General features: G+C 36.5%; 1 protein-coding gene across 1 annotated transcript in view; it reads right to left on the reverse strand.

The window, feature by feature from the left end:
• Positions 1–860: 860 nt before the first annotated feature.
• ZMAT2 (zinc finger matrin-type 2) overlaps positions 861–22,460 on the reverse strand; it is a 28,590-nt gene continuing 6,990 nt past the window's right edge. The window contains exons 4-6 of the mRNA XM_072400682.1: positions 17,712–17,785; positions 10,810–10,955; positions 861–4,782 (exon numbers count right to left, since the gene is read on the reverse strand). Coding sequence (XP_072256783.1) covers positions 4,639–4,782; positions 10,810–10,955; positions 17,712–17,785 — 364 coding nt within the window. The 3' untranslated portion in view covers positions 861–4,638. The remainder of the gene's footprint in view (positions 4,783–10,809; positions 10,956–17,711; positions 17,786–22,460) is intronic.

Genomic DNA, 22,460 nt, shown 5'->3' on the forward strand with positions numbered 1-22,460 from the left:
GCACACTAGTGTGCCGCGGCACAGTGGTTGAAAATCACTGGTCTAGAGAGCAACATCTGATGTTTTCACTGTGTAGTGATGCAATGCATTTTGTCTACGCACTACTGCATGCATTTCTATTCATTTTTCTGTGCTGCCCCATTCAGTATCAGCATCACAACTGGTGGCTAAGCACGTGGCTGTGTTTTGCAGTCTAATGCATGGCAACACATTTATTTTGTTATAGTTGGAACGAGGCACCTAAAGAGTTTTTGAGTCTACATTGAACAGGGGTTCAAGTAAACTAATAAAAAATGTAAATAAAATTCAACATTAAATTTGTTTTTCCTTGACTGGGAAGGGGAGATGTAAGTTGATACGTCTCATTTATCAATGAGAACAGGATTCTGAAGGCCAGTTACTCCATAAATACATTATGGTGAATATTTTAAATGCAAAACAACTAGCATGTTCCTTGCATGTTCACCAGGTGAAAAAGAAAAAACATGGAAAAAAAGAAAAATTAAGCACAACCTCCCTGTCTAAAGAATGCGAAAGCTGCAATATACTCAAGCTTCTTCGGTTTAGATACCTTTTTAATAGAACATAAAAATAATTTTGTTATATTTAATAGGTGCAAAAATACCCTGTTAATTTTGCCAGAATCCAGTCTGTATTGTTTCCAGTTTTCTTAGACTACACTTCTCCTTATATTATGGAAAGGAAGGTGGGGAGAGGGAAATTTTTTGTAGTTCTGCTCACTACAACACTGCTCATTAGATTATACATTACAGTGAAATAAGGACTAGTAAGCTTATATATATATACACTACATTTGTGTTCTGTTTTAGAACATCTAGTGCATTTAGCAGTCCAGGCTATCATTTCAAAAGAATTTTATTTTTTTTGTTTAGCTTGCCCTTTAATATACAGATAATAATCAGTAGTAAACTCTTAAAATTTATTAACAAAACTCCATAGTATAAAAATGGAAAAAGCAGAACACACCAAAACAAAACCAAGAATACTATATATTCCAAAAGAAAAAAAAATAATCCATTACCACTGCTGAGTAACCTCCTCAATTTAAATGCCAGAGAATGTTTCAAACCTTAGAAAAACCATAAACACAGCAATGAATGAAAAAAAAAAAGATTTAATTTTCCGCCTAGGTGGTTCGTGCTGACGTACTCTGCAGAAAGGGAAGAATTATTGTCCTATATCATAGGCGGACTGCTATCATAGCTCATTAGCAAAATAGTCGGGCCTTGGTTTTATTAGTGTTTATCAACACACGGTGTACCCAATGCAAGGCCATTGAAGCAAACACTGACAAATATTACGGACCGCTGTAAAGATTTACATGGTAGTGGGATGAGAAAATTGTTTCCCATAAAAAGAAAAAAAAAGAAAAAAAAAGAAAAAAAAGAAAAGAAAAAGGAAGAAAAAAAGCAAATGGCATCGGACTCCTTACAATAGATGGCGATAATGAAATTCAGCAGGCGTGACAGTGGCAATGAATTTATTTTAAAGTATATTTGTGGGGGCATGGATACTGAAGACACGGGTCATTTCCTACTAATTTAAGGTTGTTTTTGCCTTTCGTTTCCTTTTAAACTCAAGAGAATAAAAGAGTGATGAAAATATATTTATACACATAAAAATTTTGCAACATACTTGCTGAGATGTCCAAAAGGATTTCACATAAAGTTATTACACAAAAAGTAACAAAAGAAAAAAATACTGGAAAATTATTTGATAACAAGGTGCAAAGTTGCAAGGAATCAAATGAAAAGACAGTCAGATCTTGCTGCTAAATTGATTTATGCTAAAAGCTGACCTGTCATCTCATAAAGCTAACCTTTCACTAAAATATTATGTAAGCCGACATTGCCGACCTGGATCTAAATCCTGCTTGCCTGGTGTTCTGATCCTCTGCCTCTGCCTAATACCTTCTAAATCACTGACCCAGAATAAGCATGTAGCAAAGGTGTTCAGCTAATTGTCACACAGTTATCTGCATGCAAAAGATCAAGTATTTAGGCAATTAGTATTCTTTAGAATGAGTTCAGTAATGGAAGCTTACATAATCTCTCGGTGGTAGGTCAGCTTTAACTGCTCCCTGCACAATGTTGGTAAATAAAATACCTAGCCTCATTAAGCCCTTCAATGGTTTTGGCCATACCCCCATTTCAATCTCCCAGCAAAACCATTAACCAGCTGGTACGCGAGAGAATGAGCAGACCTGAAGAACAGCAGTCCACAAGCAGCCTTGTCCTGTTACCTAGAAACAGTAGCTGGGGGATGGACTTTTTTTATTATTACTATATTTGTATTACGATCAGTCTTTTTATATTAAACAAAGCTTTCCATGGCTTAAAGTGCCTCTATTGCATCAAACTTGGGCTCTCAGCCAAACCTACAACTTGTGATGTCAGTGGGGCAATGGCAGGGTGAACTGAAATCCCAACACTTAATTCTACTCCAAACTACAATCACAATAAATGAATCGCAGGCATAACTGATGTCCAAACATCCAAAAGATTTGTTTTTTGTAAGAACCTTTATACCTGAATGCAAACATGACTGCAGCATTGACAAATAGAAACATGAAGTGCAAGATTTAAAGATTAACTAAAAGCTGATACAAAAGTATTAGATTATGTATTTTACTTATTCAGTATAAAATGTAATTTTTTTAATGCATCTAATGTAAGTACCTGCATTTGACATAATACTCCCCTGTATAGCAGCATTTAGTCTTCGAGAGAGGGAGGCAGCACTGAAAGCCAATCAGGGGCGCTCCATGCAAAAATAATACCAATGGACATTCTAAATGATATCTGATCAGTCTTCTGCTCATCCATTATTGTTAAGTCAACAAATTTAGGGCAGGAAAGTAACAGCTACATTTCTTTTTTGTAACTGAGAAAGTGGTGCTGTACAGTAGAGCAGTGTTAAACTCAGAACTGAATGGCTAGTAGTACAAGTCCTTTTGTGTTAAAAAAAAAAAGCTCCCATATATGATATTTATCTGAATCTTTAAATGTTTGCCTGGAGTCCTATCAAATTCAGAGTTCAAAGCAACATTTTCCTATCTCTGTTACTTTTTGTTCGTACAAACTGTTAACAGGAAAAATTACAAAATCAGCTCGATACCAAGGTATCTAAAGATTGTTGTCATCTCAAGCTAATAAAAGAATGTCTCAGACTAGAATGACAACTATAACAAAATGTTTTACAAATAGGCAATAAATACATTTCATTATCATGTAAGAAATTTAGATACCAATTACTCCTTCAAAGGTGGGCTCTTTGTTTACCTGTTTGTTAAGCATGATGGAAAATCCATCAGATGGCCTAACACCATTATTTTGTGTCATACGGACAACAGCAATTTGCCAAGCCTAAGAAAACTAAAAAAAGATATCTTTGACAATAAAGTAGCGGTGCAGCCTGGGGGGAAGGGGGTAATTTTTGAATGGTCTGCACATGGTACTGTCACTAAGGGGGTGCTAAACAGAATTACCAACCTATTTATGAATTTGTAAAATTCTGAACAGACAGGCGCCAGGGTGTGTAAAAATGACCCCCACCTATCATTTAAGTAACCCGAATCTATTGTAAATCTATCCAAAAATGTGTCAGAATAATGGACGTCTGAGCCAGGTAACTACAAAGAGTTGTACCTCTATAGAATACCAGCCTATAAGTGAAGAGCAGAGCTGAGAATGCTCAGAGATTTGCACATTTGTAGACACTTGTTAATGCCGCAAATTTTGTTTTGGATTTTTACAATTTACTTGTTACCTAAAAAACCCACCACCCAGGTGCTTATATACCCATTTCCAACAGTGGCACCTTTTGTATTTTTTACAGAATTGGTGGAAGAATCTTGCCCAATGCTACCCATATCCGTGCATTGTTTCCCCCTAGACTTGAATGGAGACTTAGGACAGCCAAACACTGGTCAACTGTTGTGTAACCAGGTAAGCTGACCAAAATCTCCCAGGTATTGTTCACTGATCATGCACCCTTCAATTCTATGTGATCCAGAAGTAGAACTTCCCAACAATTAGAAGCCAAAAGGACAGCTTCCTCCTGTTTAGGATAACAACAAGCGGATGATTTTTTATATATTTTTTTATTTTTACTTTACCTATATGGTATGGCACATTGAGGTCAAATGGTAGATTTCTGCATAGACAGTGTTTAAAAAAAATTGTGCATGCAGACTGGGAAGACAGTAAAAGGCTGCCGCTGTTGGGAAGAAATAGTCAGGTGATAGGAGCTTAGCTTAGAACAGGTCGCGAGCTTGGGTTATTCTAAACTGAACCCGTTTTCTTTTATACCTTCTCCAATTATCGCTGTCAGTTATACGTTTCCTTAGCTATAGGACTATCAGCTTTGATAATCATGAGGTAATCAGGCAGTGACTAAGCAAAAAAAGTTTGTACATTATGGAATCACAGTTTTAGTCAGTAAGAGTTGTACGAGATTGCTGAATTCTCCCATACTCCTCAGCTTTGAGCTAATGTCACTGAAGGAATAAAAATAACTTATTTTTAAAATGCTCAGGTTGAATATAAAAAGACCTATCTATAAAGGGAAAAAAACACTATCTGCTTGGTAAAACTAGACTGCTGTTTTCAAGTTTTATCAGTGGCCCTTTTTGGAGGAACCAAACCCTGAGAAACCCATAACAGCAGCCATTTCATCATCTTCTTCAAAGCCAAGGTCTTCCTCTGCCTTCCGTTTCTTTTCCCGCTGCTTTTCCTTCTTATAGGCTCGTGCTTTTTCTTCCTGAGGGAGAGACATGATACAAAATGCTTAGACAGACCAGAGGTGTTTAAAAGTTCTCCAAAGCTGATCAATTCTTTTCTACTAAGCCTAGTTTACATGAATGTGTGTTGTAAAATGCCAGGAAATACACATACAGCACTTTTATGCATTTGTACATTGGTAATGTTTTAAACAGGCATGCCTGGAAAAGCTACAGAAATACAAAACAGTACAAAAAAATTACAAAATACACATGAAAACACATTTCGGTTTAAAAAAAAAAAAAAAAAAGGGTCTGCAATAAGGAGTTAAAAAATATTACTTCATATATCATATTTAAAATGCATTATGTTTCAAAACAATGCTACAAATCAAAAGGATGGCCCCCATCCATTTTTTGTCGTACATGTTTAGACAGGTCAGGCCTGTTTATGCCCTGAAGTGTAAGTGCTTAATTTCTGCACTTCCAGTATAAAAAATAAGCTTTAACATAGGTACTACAATATTAAACGTTTAACAATTATCCTGCATCACAGGAAGGGGCTCTCATTAGTGAAGATCAAACCTACTCAGGGTTTATCCAAATTGTCCTAAAGTTCAAGATGCGCCCCAATGAAGTCCAAGGGCTATATTTATAAATTCTTCCCCCAGAAATTCGCCGACAGGTGGTCGTATCTCTTTAGGCGTATCCTTACAGTTCCTATTAAAAATGTCTCGTTCTGCCATCAAGTGGCCAATCTCAAAAGTGCACAGCTGTCACAATAGGAAATATTATCTGCGTAAGCAAACATTATGAAAGAATCTAGAGCGAACTGACAGGGGAATCATTTATTAATAGAGCCCTAAGTGTCACAGATTCTGAAATTATATATATATATATATATGTATTTTTTTTTTTTTTTTTTTTTTTTTTTTTTTTTTTTAAGGCGAGTATGGAAATTGCTGTGGGTGTAAGGCAAGGGAAGCTGGGATACAAGTACAAAATACCATATGGGAAAAAGAGGAAGGTCTTTTTATGTATGTAAAATTTAACATTGATAAATAGGTAAATCGTTTAATAATATATAAATAATATTAAAAAAAAAAACATGGGTGAACTAGACTCATGAGCAGGCATCAAACCAGGTGGCAGGAAATGGAGAACAACAAGCGTGCACCAGGCCCATGTGGTCACTTAGCAGTGCAGGGTTTAAATGTTGAGGGACAGGGACTTTTCCCCACACCCTTCATTTTGCTACTGGAAAAAGTAAACCACATTCTACCCTCCCCGCCCTCCTTTTTTGTTCTAAAATCTAAAAAATAAATTAGACATCGTCCTAGCTTTGATTATCTTGTACAAAGAATACTTTTATCAGTAATATGCTTTCTTGGGCTAAGTAAATTGTTTAGTCAAACTAAAAAAAAGAAAAAAAAAACACCAGTGAATATCAATTAATGGCTGTAGTACTTTTAACTAAGCAAAACTTACCCAGTGAATAAATATATGAAAAAAAAAAAAAAAAAAAAAAAAAAAAAAAAAAAAAAAAAAAAAAAAAAAAAAAGAAATCCACAACCAGAGTCTACTATAAACAAATGTGCATTAAAAACAGGTCTAGCCACTAAATTGTAACTATAAAATGATCTCCCTTAGCCGTTGCTTTAGTATGCAGAAATCATTTACTACTACCACCATCCCATTACATTAAGGTAGCTTCTATCCAATCTTTACATATATCACATGATGTTCCCTGTAAAAAATGCAAAATAGAAGTAGCTATAAAGTGTAATCAGCCTATTTCAAGAAAAACATAAAATTGTGCCCACAGGACTATTCCCCTTATTTAATACGAAAGAAGCAGCTAAGGATATGAAATACTAAAGGAAAATTGGTCACCACAGGAGATAACCTTTAAGTTAGATGATCTACTGCGGAAGTATCACAATTGGTGAGTATAATACAAGATCACTACAAGGGTGATAAATTGGTAGATACAACTGATTTTGCTCATATTATATAAGCGTTTATTGTAACGAGTATTTACTGATATATAGAGTGTAGCCGTGTATATTAACCCCCCTAGTGGTATTCCAGAGTGTGACGGGGTGGATTTTACATGCAAAAAGCGGTAATCCCGAGTTACACTCGGGGTCGCTTAAAGCATAAAAAAAAAAAAATTAAACACTTACCTTGTCCCGTTGTCGTCCCCAGACATCCTGCTGGTCCCTGCAGCTCTTACGGACACATCTTCTTCCTTCGATCTTCTCCCGGCGTGTGCAGAGAGGATCTCCGGTGTTTCCCGGTGATGTAGGTGCATGCATCAGTGCAAATTCAAATAATTTTGTATTGGATTCAATACAAAATAGCTGTATTGAGTCCAATACAAAGAAATCCTTATACAATACACACACACATATATATATATATTATACATGCTACTGTACAGTAATATTACATGTTTCTGTAATTTAACAGATTTTCATTAAGAGTTTATTATTAAATGTATTAAATATTGGACATATTTCAATGATTTATGCCTAAGAATTATAGGCCTACAATGTAAAATAAATTTCTATGCAAAAAAAGGAATGCTTTTTGTGTGGAATACAGACAGAATTACACTGTCCTTCCTAATATAAGTATTATTTTCAAGAGAAACTTCGACAATCATAGGTGCTGAACTTATACCCATAGATAAATCAGGAATATGGACTATAGTAGGAAAGGTCATACTTTGTAGGGCATTAGAGCAGGCAATTTTTTCTCCAGAGCCTCCCGTTTGTCAACTGCCAGCTTGCAGAGCTGCCATCTTCTTACTTCTTCTCATTCTCACTTTGGGCATATTGATTGAAAGGGATGACGTAACTTCCACACACAGAAGTTTATTCAGTCCTGGCAGCCGCAGGGGAAGCCAGGATGTGCTGCATGAGCAGCCCAGAGATTTTGACAGATGAAGGGAGCGATCAGGAAGGTGGGTTTGTTTTATTGCGGAAGGGACAGCACCCAACTTTTTCTGCAATAAAACCCAGCCTGATCTCAAATTTCTAGAGTGGAACTTTGCACCTCCTGTAAATCCTTGTGTGGGGATTAGGAAAAAATAAAATTACTGCTGCAAATGCAGACTGATTGAAGATCACCAGTCGCACATCATATAGAGCAGCTACTTTTTGACTTCTGGTATTTTCACAGTTTATGTTAAAATATCATAAAAAGTGCAACAGAAAATCTACTGCTAACAGCATAACAACTTAACAACTCAACAACATAAATAAATTCTTTAGTAAAAGTTTACACCAGTATACAAGTAACAGACCTGCATGCAGTAACCGGTGAACCTAAAACAATTAATATGTAAGGTTAAAACAACATCGTCTTTTCACATGTGATCTTGGTGAGAGCAAATGGCCTGTGCTTTTTACTGAAAGGAACATTGTGTACATATTATGAGCAGCTTTACCTGTGAATGTGGCTTTTTCATACAAAGCCTTTAAAAGCCCATGTTTGAAATTCCCATGCATTCAAATGGGCTAATGTACACCAGGACGTTTCCCTGAGGCACGTTTATGAGCGTTATCTATAGCATTTTGTTTATGAGCATTATCTATAACATTGCTTACAATGTTTAAAAAATTTAAACGCAGGGTTTTTAAGCACTTAAACGCTAATAAAAGTGCATAAAAACGCATATAAATGCAGTAGGAACGTTTACATGCGTTTTTAAAAACGTCCTGTAGACCCAGCTCTTAAGTGTTAAACAGCTTTGATACAATTATATTTTTGCAACAATGTAAAACACAGCTATGAAGTTTCTATACATGTCTAGCAACTCAGCCACAGTCTTTGCTTATCTAGAAGAAAAAGTGACCCTGCAGGCAGAAAAGTGGTCCTCTCCAAAGCCTGCCACTGGGGTTCAACATTTTATGTTACTGCTGGGGGTAAAATCATTAACAAAAGACAACAAGACAGTTATCAAAATATATATGACTGCCACTCAATATCAACTAAATTTAACACAAGTACATTAATTGGGTTTTTGAGTTCATTCCATAAAAGCAAAAAAACATACAATTACTGATTTGCAGCCCTGTATACATGTACTCCCCATCCCATCTGTTTATAGTTAGTGAGGTTAAGTGAGTAAGTTACATGCATCTCTCGTACAAGATAAGATTTATCAGACAATTTTATTTGAAACACCAACATTCTTTAACCACCTGGGCGTTACACTGAAGTCTAGATTTCTGTACCAAAAGTGTAGACCTGTAACTTACAGAAATATGTCCGAACAAGGGTCTAGTAGATTATCATGAATATAAAAAATGTTTGAAACACACAATCATGTAAAAAAAAAAAAAAAAATATACTTTTAATAAAAAAAAAAAAAGTTACTGATTACCCATGGCATAAACAACTGGAAGCACTAAATTTGCTGTGTTTTGCCACACCCCCTTTTTTACCACCCGGCTACAGCTTCCTACCACCCGGCTGAAAAAAATTTCTGGGGAGAACACTGTATATATATATATATATATATAAAGATTTCTTTGTATTGGACTCAATACAGCTTTTTTGTATTGAGTTCAATGAAAGGATTTTGAATTTCCCGCCCTGCCTCCCGCACGCACCGACGAATGCAGCGACGTCACCGGGAAACCCCGGTGATCGTCACTGCACTCGCCGGATAAAGAAAGAAGAGGACGGACGTGCCCGGAGGAGCTGCGGGGAGAAGGTATTTTTTTTTTTTCGATCGACGCTGGACAGAACAGATCATCACAGCGGGGACCAGGTAAGTGAGGGGATTTAAGGACAGTGAGAAAAGTTCGGGTTTATCGATTTTTGCAAAAATGGTCGGGTTTACCGGCCGGGTGGTTAATAAACCGAAGCTATACGTTCCTGAAAAAAGGACCAAATCTTCTGATTAGCAACTAATTGAACCAGTGTTTCTCAACTAGGGTTCCTCCAGAGGTTACTAGGGGTTCCTTGAGTGATGAGAAGTTTACCAAATACCAATGGTCTTTTTGGCTATCTGTAAGGGTGACAGTCTTTCTACTGATCATCACAAAATTATACTGAAAGCTGTGGATATATTATTTATAGCAAGGGTTTCCTGAAGACTTAATGTTATTTCAAGGGATTTCCCCATATTAAAAAGATCAAGAAACACTGAATTAGACTGAGTTAATTCCACTAATACAGACTATGAAATGGTGTGTGGCTCCAGCAAGTTTATGTAAACCATTGGAAACTCTTATTGGAGCATATATATACTTACTTTTACCAAAGCTCCCCACATTTACCAATAATAATAAATCTCGTCAACAATGTATACATCTGAGAAATCTGCTCTTGTCTCCTTGTGTGCCAAGTGTGTGATGTGAAGTGTCTATCTCCCTCCTCCACAGCCTTGTGGGACTTTAAAACAAGTTCTGGAATAGGAGTCATGAGGTAGTTTTAAAACTTATAAAACAGACTCTCCCACAATGTGGAATTGATCTGGGCAGCTGTAAAGCATTTCAATAATTTCTACAGACAAATGAATTAGGATGAAATGATTAAAAATGATTAGGATGCTTTAAAGAAACCCCCTTCCCTTTGATTCAACCTCCCTCTTGGGCTTGTCTCATTCCCTCCTTTATAAGCTACCATCATGTTAAAGAAAAAAACAAAAACAAATGAAAAAGCCTCCATGGTTTGTCCTTTTCTGCAATAAAATCCTGCCTGAACCCAAATTTTAAAAATGGAATTTTAGTTCCAGTTTAAGGGCAAAAATGTGCATTTTATTATGTGAACAAAACACTTCTCTGGCACTGAAAGGATTAAGCATTCCTAGTCAATGCACAGACAATGAGCCAACAGTTGTGCCCTGAGGATAATTGATAGCACATCAAGAAGAATCAGATTTAGACGTAATGGTAATGAAGTACCTTAACAATATAACCCATTTCAAGGCATACACAGAGGCTTATGAATATTGTTGTGGCTCAATAAATGTCTGTCTTTGCTGTGTATAGGCAATAAGTGCTCTTAAAGTGCAGTCATAAAGTTTGATGGACCCTGTAAAATGTGTTCACCTCTTCCCGCAGTTCCTTCATTCGCTCCTCAAAGTCGTAGTCTTTCTGTTTTTCTTCCATTTTTTTCTTGTTTACCTCAAATCGTTTTTTAACTTGATCAAGTGTGGAACGCTCTACTCTCATGGACATCCCCAAGTTCCGTTGATCTAAAAGACAAGAATCATTGCAAAATCAATAACAGTTTAGGTGTCTGTGGGTTTTTAAATCCTGGACGTGTCTGCCCAGCAACACACTACAACATTTTACAAAGCTATTTAGCTGAAGGGCATTCTATGAGTCTGAAGTCCAGAGAATTAATAGCAGGGACAGATTTAATTTACGGAAGAACGTGCAGCATTAATGCTGGAGACAAGAAGAAAGGACAAATGTTGCATCAACACGAGACCCCTTCCCAGACTCGACACCGCAAAATGACTTGTAATGAATAGAGACATTAAGAAATATCACACGTACATAACAGGGCTTACTTAAACAAACAACCATTAGATTTGATCACTGTTTAGTGGTTGCAGACAAAACAATTCATTCTCTATGTCATGATGACCCATTCCGATAAACCATGCACTGAATAATTAAAACCTGTTCATTTTGTCACAATCACAGCAAAAAGCAAGGCCAGTCATACATTGCAATGCAATGATCTAAGCTTTTCTAGGGATATTTACAGTGTTAGGTAAAACTTAAGGAACCCTGGATCAAAATAAATGTTTGATTTTTCTCAGAAAGCATCTACAGGCAGCAAACCAAGAATAAAACGTTTTCTGTCTATACTGCATGAAAGAGTGAAAGCCTGAATGCAATGGAGGTATAGGAAGATGTCTGCAAGTACATTTTACTCCCTTTAAGAGTGTCCTTTGACAATCTCCTTAACATAAAAAAATATATCTGCAAGCAGGGAAGTGCAGACTAGGGTATCAATTTTCTCTGCAAAAATTTGCAAATAAGGATGTCTCATGCTGCAGTCTTGGGGAAAAATGGGCTTATGAAGATAATGAAACGCATTGTAGCTGTCCTTGAAGGAAACAAAGAGGAAAGGGTTATTTCAAACATAATGTGTCTGCAAAAAAAAAAAATTAAATCATGTGAAATAATGTGTTTCTTTCCACCCTATGTAAAATTTATATCATACGGAAAAAAATGAACTGTCACCAAGACATTACAGCTCACATCATAATTAGAGGTGTAACTGTTCAGAAGGTATGATGTGACCATATGTCTTCAATTAACTTTTAATTTGCTATGTTTAGCGCACCATGGTATTCAGCACCAAAGACAGCAACAGGTAAACCTAAGATACTGCTGTGTAGGGAACGTTAAATACCCTCAACTAACCACCTACTACACATGATAACTTTATCAGAAATATCTGGTACTTATTTCCCATGCCTTGACTAGAGCTTTACCAAGTCTTTTTTTGGCTCCCTGGTGGCAAGTGAGTGAAACAGGGGCAAAATGAAAGTATCTATGTACAGATGAGGGAGGGGAACTGTATTTTCACCCAGAACAGAAACATAATACACTGCAGTTTACCGGTCCTTGGGGGAAAGTTTCTCAACAAGGGATCTGTGAATCCCCAGGACTCCAACGAGATTGCAAGATATTCCTTGAGCACATTGCCTCAGGTCAGTTAAACCGACAACAATGATCTTTTTGGCTGTCTGTAAGGGTGACATTCTTCCCACTGACCAGCGCAATAGGAGGAATTTACCTACGGACAATTACTAAGTAATTATAGCAGGGGTTCCCTAAGACCTGAAAGTTATTTCCAGGTTTGCCCCACGGTGAAAGGCTGCCTTACGGTGTGGTAACTGCATTCATTTTATTTTCTCAGATTTCTTCTGCCTGCCAATCTTGCCAGGAACACACCAACTGTCCTAGGATAACAATACACAATCACAATGTGAGAAAGCAGTGTTGTTACCTTGTGACAGGAAGAGTTTTGGACTAAGGGAAAATTGCACTAGCCATCGAGATGAGCTGATAAACATTGCTTGAAAGCACATTGAAGAACACACAGTGCACAGTCAATGGAATTCTGGCTGAATCAACAGGTTTTTCTTGGCATATATCAAACCGATAGAAAAACACTTTTAGATGTATGTAAAACAGACCAAAATGGAACAAAGAGATAAGTTTATAGCTAGGGTTTAAATACACTTTCAATTAACTTAGTACTGCTGTGGCAAATGTTCACTTTATGGCCCCTGTCGCTGCAAAAAGGCTAATCAAAAAGGCATTTACTGGCCATAGCTAGCAATCAAACAAAGGTTTCAGTTTCCCAAAGAATCTCTGAAAATGTAAACTAAATCTAAATCTACACAGTCTTTTTTTTTTTAATCACCTGCAGTGCCAGTTTTCAAAAAGCATTGTACAAATTAAAATGCAAGCAAGGACATCTAAAAACTTTAATTCTGTATATATATCGAATTTGATTCATTATGTTCTTCACAGAACTTTCGGACCCGAGGGGGGAAAGCCTAAGTATTTTTTATTAAGAATTACACATTGCAGTTCCATTTAAAGTTAATCCTTCAAACCCTGATTCTATTCCCCATTAAGGATAACCCTGACAAAATCTTTATGTCAGTTCATATCTAGTTTTCTCTAACCAAAAAATCTATGATCCTGTAAATTACCTTAGTTTAGGGAACTTGCTAAACATGACTATACGATGCAGGGAAAACATCAATGTCAATGCTGCTCTACTCTAAATTAGCTTATAGAATGTCGCTATAGTCTGAGTCGAGAACATATCTCAACTGCCAACTTGTTTGGACAAATGAACACTTCAGAGCCTGCACCTAAAAACATTGGAGTGTCCTAGGAAATCATAACCCAAAGCGCCTCTCATAGTGCAATAGGAAATACTAAAAATCTAAACAAAATCATTGACTATAACGGTTCAGAATAAAATTCCAAACTTATATGAAGTGTACCACACTACAGAGCTAGTTGTGAAGAATTAAACAAAAAACAAAACAAATTCCTTTTTGGCTCTATTTTATACGTGAAATTTGCATTAAAATATATTTTTTCTAAGAATGAGACTTTAAAAATGCAGCCGTCAAAATGAAGCTGAGAATCAGTTTCTCAAAGTGGAAGTGCAGAAAGCCCATTCAGTATCAGCAGCGCAGTGTGACTAAACCTTTAGAAATTACAGACATGATTGACACATTGACTGCAGGCTCTAGAGAAGAAGCACATTGTTAAATAACGCCAGATTGATTGCCGAGAACAACCAATGCCTGCTCCCCCAGATAAAGAGCAGCACATTTATTATAAAAGTACAGACGTCAAAGGAAAATGTCAAAGCGTCCATTCTCCTCTGTTAGGACATCACTAGTCAACCTCTGCAAAGGCCCTCATTACTGCCATACAGAGCTGGCATGTTCAACACTTGTAGCCATTTTCCTATGAATATTAGGAATATACAAAAAAAAATGCTTTATTACTAATGAACATCTTTTTAAATATTGCTAATAATACAAAGCATCAGGCCCCTAGCTCTATAGTGAAGTACAGAGAAATTGAGGACAAATCTTTTCCTGTACTTCACCACCAAGTGTGATGGAACCTATTAGGTCAGATTTTATTCATCAAGCACTAAATCTCTGTATTCATCTGAGGAACGGTCATCTAAAGGTCATCTATCTGGAGAGGGGCCCTAAAGGTCAAGTTTTTTGCAGTCCTCCATCAATTTTCTATGACACGTGGTCCTAGGTTACCAGTTTAAGCAGCTGTCCTTAGTCTGGAAAATTATAGCAATGCAACCAAGACATCTAAGGGCTAGTAAACTGTAATATCTAGTACATTTTTGTCATCATGTTAGGATACTTTTTTTTTGCATTCGCCAAGCATTTCTAAACTGCCCTGTGTATAGGTTTGGTAAAACAGTTCAGTATAAGGTTAACTTTATAACCATTTTTATAAAAGAGCACCTGTGTTTTGGAAACAATGCTGTGGAAGTGGGGATTAGGGGAGACATGAGCTAAATTAGATTTACATTGCGGAAGGATTTAGTTTCTTTAAATTTAACCCTCCATGGCAAAGGGAAGGTACATATATCCCACCACCCCCAACACAGAGGTCTTGTAAATCAAATTGTAAATTGTTTGCCCACCACAAAAAAAACATGATGCACTCCAGTTCGTTGTAACAGTGCATTTTCACAGTATTATGAGCTCCTAATTCTGCCAGGAGACATTGTTACATCACCTGAAGCGCTCAGATATCTCAAAGATAACAATCGAGGATGTCCTGAAGGGTTTACCAATATTGTGCACAAGGACAGGGAATACAGTAAGAAATGGATTGCAGGAGTTGGGTTCATGAGAGAGAAGAGTTATATTCGAGTAATCAGTTTCAACACAAGTCTATTTATTGGTAGTGGTCGCAAGGGGTCAGGAAAGTTATCTAATCGACTGGCAATTTCATTTATATTTGAACAACTTTTGTCTTAAGTATGTGATAAAATGACTCCAGTTGCAGAATAACACTCAAATATATTGTATGTCCATGCTGCCAGACAATGACTAAAAACATTGAATTGTGTATGACTTTTTTTTTTTTTTTTATGACCATAGGTCACTAAAGAAACATTCAGCCTAGGTAGACACAAAATCTCAGGAGGATATTAGCAAGGTTGTAAAGACAAACAGTGGCGAGTGGTGAACAGATGGAGTCCAGGACAAGGCTTCTTTCTAGAAGGACCACGCTACTGATCAGGATAGAAAGGCTAAAGATCAAGCCTATTAATTTAGCCTCATCAAGTATTACCATTGGTAAACTTTGCCCTTTCTTTTCAAGTTCAAGGAACTTGTATACTAAATAAGCACACAAACTCATATTTCTTTATGCTTGTGTTTTCAAATGAAGCGTCACAGTAGAGCTGCTGAGCAGAATATTTTGACAGAACCTCTTCAGTTGGTGTGCTCATTGTAATTGAAAATTATTTGTCAGGTAGAGCAATAAAGGGGGGTAGGGATGGGGGATTCAATAAGGGATGCTCTCCAACTTAAATTACCAAAATTCTCACGGTTTCCAGTAAGTTGGGACTGCACATCCCATTAGTGTTTAACAGAGTTTTTTTTTTAGGGTAATAGAAGGAAAACAGGAAATCTACTCAAATCAAAATCCTGTTTATAAGAGCATAAAGAGGGGACAAAAGTCTTTACATAAAGTGAACAGAAGTATTAAAAATAAAATAATATTTAAGTCCCTTCATGAAATAAACACCAAAGCTGACCCTGGATAGTTCAGCAGCTGCATACCCAGAAATCTGCTCAGCATAAATTAAACTGGAAGCCAAAATAACGTATTATAAATTCAAGATGTTTTAACAGAAATATTAATGTCCTATTATCATGTACACTGACTGCAAAATGTGAGACTCCAAAGATAACATTTTAGCCCTTCAACATCACCCCAAAAGGAAAAAAAAAAAGGATAATTTTTCAGCTGCAGTAGTGGGTGTCAAGCAGCAAACTTGTAAAAGCATAATTATATTTAGCATACATGAAAAGAAACTGGAAAAAAGACAGGATATTACATGGTCTTTCAAAGAAAATACAGAATAAAAGTGAGGATTAAAAAATAGTTGATTTATGAAGTCTACATATTTTAACTATGCTCATTTTAGAATATTGATGCCTTATCAGCACTTAGCAAAAAGCAATCAGTGTATGTTTCTTCTCTTAAAAGTGCATCTGAATGAATAGTCATGGCTTGTTATCAAAGAAAACTAAATGCATACTCTACGCTTCATCCTATAATGTTGCACTTTATATAAACTAGCATCCACGACACCGCAGCCACTTTAAACGGTAATGAAAGGAGAGGGGAGGCCGTTATTGCTGACAATGCAATTTTCATGGCCTGTCATGTGGTAGCTCTTTCCTATGAATGACAATGCAACTTAGATTGTAAGCTCCTTTGGGCAGGGTTGTCTCCTTCCTTGTGTCATTATTTGTATCTATTTGTCATTTGCAACCCCTATTGTACAGCACTGCATAATATGTTGGTGCTTTGTAGACACAGTTTATTAGTAATAATAACAGCAACAAGTGAACTACCTAAGACATACTCCTTTTTTTTACTTTCCTAAGAGAAATGTAATGTTATATGAAAGAATGCTTTCCTAGAATGCCTTCTAGATGCCTTTTTACTGGTCAAATCAAGAAACAGATCAGCAGATTTCACAGTCTGCACCGTCCAGTGGCTAGCAGGGAGAAGCAATGAAACTATGGGCAATCTGCTGATCAGTTGTTTAATTGTACAGAAAAAAACATGCACTTTTAAAGGGATTCCAGAGATGCCATCTTTCATATTAGAAGACCCAGAAGACAAAACGTGAGGCAATGGGCTACTCAGGGGAGGGAAGGTGGGGGAGTTGCTACCTGAGAACAGGATGTAATGAAAGAGGAATTCTGAAGGAGTGTTCAAAATATCTGTTTGACCACCATACAAAATATTACATAAAAAGCCACTGTGTAAATAAACTCGTGTTGATGCATAATAATTGTATATTAAATTACTAACCCATAGTAATGGGTCTCTAAGCCATAGTAAATACTGTCATGGCAGGCAGCAGACTAGCAATAGTATCATAAATGTGACTGTGACAAAGGAGTCATAGCACTTAATGAGATTAACCCTCTGACTGCTGTTTGGAAGCACAGCTAATTGTTTAGCTGGCTCGCTCAGGAGCTTTGTGCATGCAATAATTACAGTGATCAGATATTCTGAGCATCCCTTCACTACCAAACAAAACAATGAGAACATTCGCTGCTCCGCATGGCTGCCACCTGCAGTTCACAGAAAGTAAAATAAAAATGGGGCAGAACTTTGTTATTTTTTTCTGAATATGTCTAAGAAATATATTCATTTTTAGAATCGCTACTTACGTTTTTTGCCATTGATATGGTCCAAGAAGTTGATCGAATCCTTCACTACGCAGTCACAGACATTGCAGTAATAACTGGTGTTAAAAAAAAATAAAAAAAACATATTTCAATAAAGCTTTAAAAAAAAAAGGCTAAGATAAATTTTCCCTTAAACAATTGTTTGCTCACTGCCCATTGAGACACTGACTTGGAAAAAAAGCAAAGAATAAGCTGCAGATTTCGCCCTATTCAAGCAATTCATAAACCCGATCCTCCAGTGCATTCAATGCAGAGTAGACTCATAGGTTCACACAAATAAAACTTCCATATTTTGTTAGCTACACCAGTCCAAAGGAAGTTGAATATTGGACAAGGAGCACTGTGACTGCCATGGCAGAGGATACCTGGCTCTTGGAAGTTAAATGGTTAAGCTGGTTGAATACACCAGGGGAAGAATGTAACTAGTCCATAGCTTTTTTTTTCTTGTTCGGGAAATAGCTTAATTTTTGCTAGAACTGAAATTTAGGCCGACTTATAGTGTGTGAAGTCTAGGAGTAAATAAACACTTATATCTGTCCAATCACAATGACCGTTGCCAATACACTAAAAGGAGTGGATGAAAAAGACAAATCGGTCAGCTGCTGGTTTACATTTTTACATCACCATAAAAAAAACTTCCAGTCTGTCACAGCTGACCCCTTTCTATATGTGTAACAGCCTCATCTCTACGGCTGTCTCAGAGATCTATGTAAAACCTGAATAGGTTGAGCCCCCATAATTTACGCAATGAAGAATCCTTCAATATCATGAATATGAAACATTCTGAATGATGTTTTCCTTTGCTGCAAATACCAGACATATTGCTCTCCATGTCTACACATTCTGTTTACTCTCTGTTTGATATTTAGACAAGCGTGTCTTCTCATGTGAATCAATAGGTTTTTATTAGCTGCGGGTCAGAAGACGCTGAGAAAGAGTACAGGGTCTTTTTTATTGGGAAAATGTGTATCAGTGTAGTCCATAGGATTTCAAACCAAACAACCCCAGGTTTAAATACATTTATGCAAATGGTTACGCTGCAGAAAGATCTGTAATTGTGATCAACTGGTGTGTCACCTACTCACTGGAATTTTAAAGAATAACTAAATTTCCATTTTAAAGAACCCATGATCAGGCAGGTTAGCACTGCAGAAAGGGACAGACGAAGTACCTCCTGCAATAATCCCTCCGACCTGCCTAATCACTGGGTATCCAAAAAAAAGCTAAGCTGAGCTGTGCATGCAGAGCTTCAGCTTTGGTGGCCAGGATACCCAGCAATCCCGGGTTTCCCTGCAGGAACAAATGAATTCCTGTGCACCTGCATGGGAGTTACATATTCCAGGTTTAGCAAATCAGGATGTCTAAAATCGTCTAGTGAAAAAGAAGATGGCAGCGCCCTACAAGGGAAAGGGGGCATGCGAGTATCACGGATTTAGTTCCTTTTTAAAAGACACCACCAAACTGTTGGGGTCTCTATCTGAGCTGGCCAAAACTCCAGTTTTAGCTTCCAAAGTCTGAAAACTTTTAGCTTGGCAGACTTTTGCAATGCACTAAAACCTTATTATGCATTAAACCCCTAAAAAACCAATGCATAACACCCCACTATTGGTGTGCTTTCTGACAAGCAAACGATTATGGAAAAGAATACTAACATATTGTGGCCAGTTATACTAGCAGTAGGTTATTTACATTTTCATTTTCTGAACATAACCAACCTAAAGAGATTTTCTCAATGCTTAAAACTCATCCTTAGGTAAAATTTTCTTTTAACTGGCATATTGACATTTGGTCACTTTTGACTTCCCTCATTTAAGGATTTCCATCAGCTCTGTTCATTACTCTTCCAGAGTGAAGCATTTACTGTATGTGGGGGCCCAGACAACGGTGTCATCTCTATATGAAGCACAGTGACCAATCTTCTCCATGCCCTTGTGCAATTTCCTGTGAAATCGCATTCTCGCCTAGCATCTTAGATACCCCATCTCTCCGAATCCTGATATAGAATGATAATTGGGCATTTGTGATGATCTCACAGGAATTAATAGGTATTTGTGACTGTATCTCAAAAACGTAATATGTATAGCAATTGTAAATGAGAAGGACAATGGTGTGCCAGAAGCCCTGGATTTCAAAAATGAACATTAAGAATCATTACATTTCTTAAGACCATGTCTAACCAGTCCAGAAATGTGAAGTAAAACAAAGTTATAACTGTCTCTAAAACATTACAGTGCTTCAATTTCTTAATCAGAGGCTTTACTACCAAATTATGTTTATCTACAATAAGCAGATTGGAAAACTTGTCAACAGAGTTATTGTCATTTAAATGAGAGGGCTGCTAACCATTAATTAGATCATTTTCATAATCTGCTTTAGGAGTTTTACTAACATTCATGGACAAATAAGTCATCATTTCAGCGGATTATAAATGAAGGAAACAGAAGAGATTTTAAATAAAGGTGGAAAATTGGGAAATGATATTTCTGGCTCAGTTATCCCCGAGAACCACCATTTTAGTTATGGCAGATACAATAGAGAAAATATATACTATTTTCTGTGCAGATTTTATTATTTTTTTACATTTTATACTTAAAAACAAAACAAACAAAAAAACAATGCCCTTTAGGAGGAGAGCCATGTGACATAAGCAAGAGAATAGCAGTACAAGGCCCTATGCATGAGAACTGTTAGATATTATAACAAGAGGAAGGTTTTGTTTCATTCAATTTTCAGTTTTGACCAATATGCATTGAATATGTGTTAGCCTTGAAAGGTGTTCAGAAAAACAATATCTGCATTGTCAAGGTTTCATTTTTTGTTGATGCATCAAACAGATAGAAAGAAAAATACAAAGGATTCATGCAGAGTGCAGATTTAGATATTATAAACAGCTTCATTGCTAGAATTAGCAGTACACCATTTTCACACAAAGTATAGCATTGATGTACAAAAAAAAGTCATAGTTTGTCACAACCATTCCTTAGCAGTTTCTAATTTTATATATAAATAATAATAGACAATATATCCAAACCTTTAACATTCTACCTAAAATCTAAGCAAGGAAAAACTAACAATGTTTTTTGTAAAAAGTCCCACTATTTACTCTAGGGCTTTTGCTCAAGAGATTTGGTTTGTTTACATTTAAAGCGCTAACTTCAGGCTGTCTAACAGGAGTGGTTTGGGCAGTATATGTAGACATATGTGCATTTCAACTTTGTTTTTTGCTACTAAAAAAGTTAGGTATAAATATAAATTGCATATAAATTCTAGCAAAGGTTGTGAATGCAACATGTAAACTCCACAACACATATTATTGAGAGAAACAATTTTACGGGCAGGTTAACTCTAAAAGGATGAGCTGTAAGGGCTTGTTCAGGCTGGGCAGGATCTCACTGGTGGTTCCCATGCAGCTGAAGGGACGTAGCTGCTGATCAGATACAACTGCAGCAGCCCTGTCAAGTGCTTTGGTAGGCAGTTTGCATGTGGTTGGCACCTGCAGACAATATTGTAAAGCAGAAACCACACCACTTTACAGGTACTGAGAGAACGTCAGTCTATATATAAACCTATAGAGTATATAAAATTCTGTCATAATTTGACATGGTTTTTTGGGTGTAATAAAAATAAAGAAAATATATAATGTTTTGGGGTTTTAGGGTGTTTCATATACAATATCTTGATGTTATGTTATATGTGTATGTTCATGACAATGGTTTTGAAGGGATCTGGTGGCTTGCATTTTTGTAGGATCAAACACTACTTTATTCAAAACACAAAGATAACAAAAAATAGCAGCCAGATGTACAAGATAAGTAGCAATATAAACTTCTCAGAAAAGTGTGCACCTAAACCCAAGAAGAGAAATGATTAACCCCTATAATGTATGAGTATAAGGGGAATGTTATGTTGAAAGTGTCCTAGTATAGCAAAACTGCAATAAAGTAAAGTAAAACTTTAACACTATAGCGTCAGTAACAAAAATGCTACAGATTATAAAATATTCCAATTAACTTGACAGTTATATAATGCAATTGAATGAATGAGAGAATTTGAGTGTAACAAATAATTGTTATTTCTTGCTTTTCTAAAGTAGCCCCCCCCCCCCCCGCACTGCCTAACACAGATTCCGCTCTTCCATGGTCACAAGGAAAGCAGGACTCTTTTTGCTGACTGATGGGTTATTGGAATTTCAAAACTATCTGGTACCAGATGTCAGGAATTGTACAGCAATATAGCCTGTAAGCCAAGCAATTGAAATGACTATTTAATTGGGCAGGCAAACCCCTGAAATGATTGATGTGTATGTGAAATAAATAGCTGTCAAGCAAAAGAAGTATATTCTGCTATTTACATGCAGAAAAACATAAGGTGCATATTTATTAAAAAGAATATGTCCAAATAATTTTACAATGTATTTAACAGATTTCTCAATGTTTGCACCACAAGTTACAAACTCTGTAATGTTTGTAGTTTTTTTTTTTTTTCAGAATTACCATCAAAGATTCAGGGGATTTTTTCCTGCCTAAATAATTTTTGTGAATGTGCAGGAAAAGGTTCTTTTCCTAGTTTGTAAAATAGAAGAAATAGGGAAGAACCATTGTCAGTTTTTGGCTTGACAAATATTTTTTATTAACAAAGATATTTAACACTTTAACCAGCAAATTTAAAAAGACCATCCAGACTTTATATAGGGGGGGTCTCTTTCTTCTTGTTGGATAGTTTAACATTATG

This window comes from Pyxicephalus adspersus, chromosome 2, assembly GCF_032062135.1.
Source record: "Pyxicephalus adspersus chromosome 2, UCB_Pads_2.0, whole genome shotgun sequence".
Classification (NCBI taxonomy): Eukaryota; Metazoa; Chordata; class Amphibia; order Anura; family Pyxicephalidae; genus Pyxicephalus; species Pyxicephalus adspersus.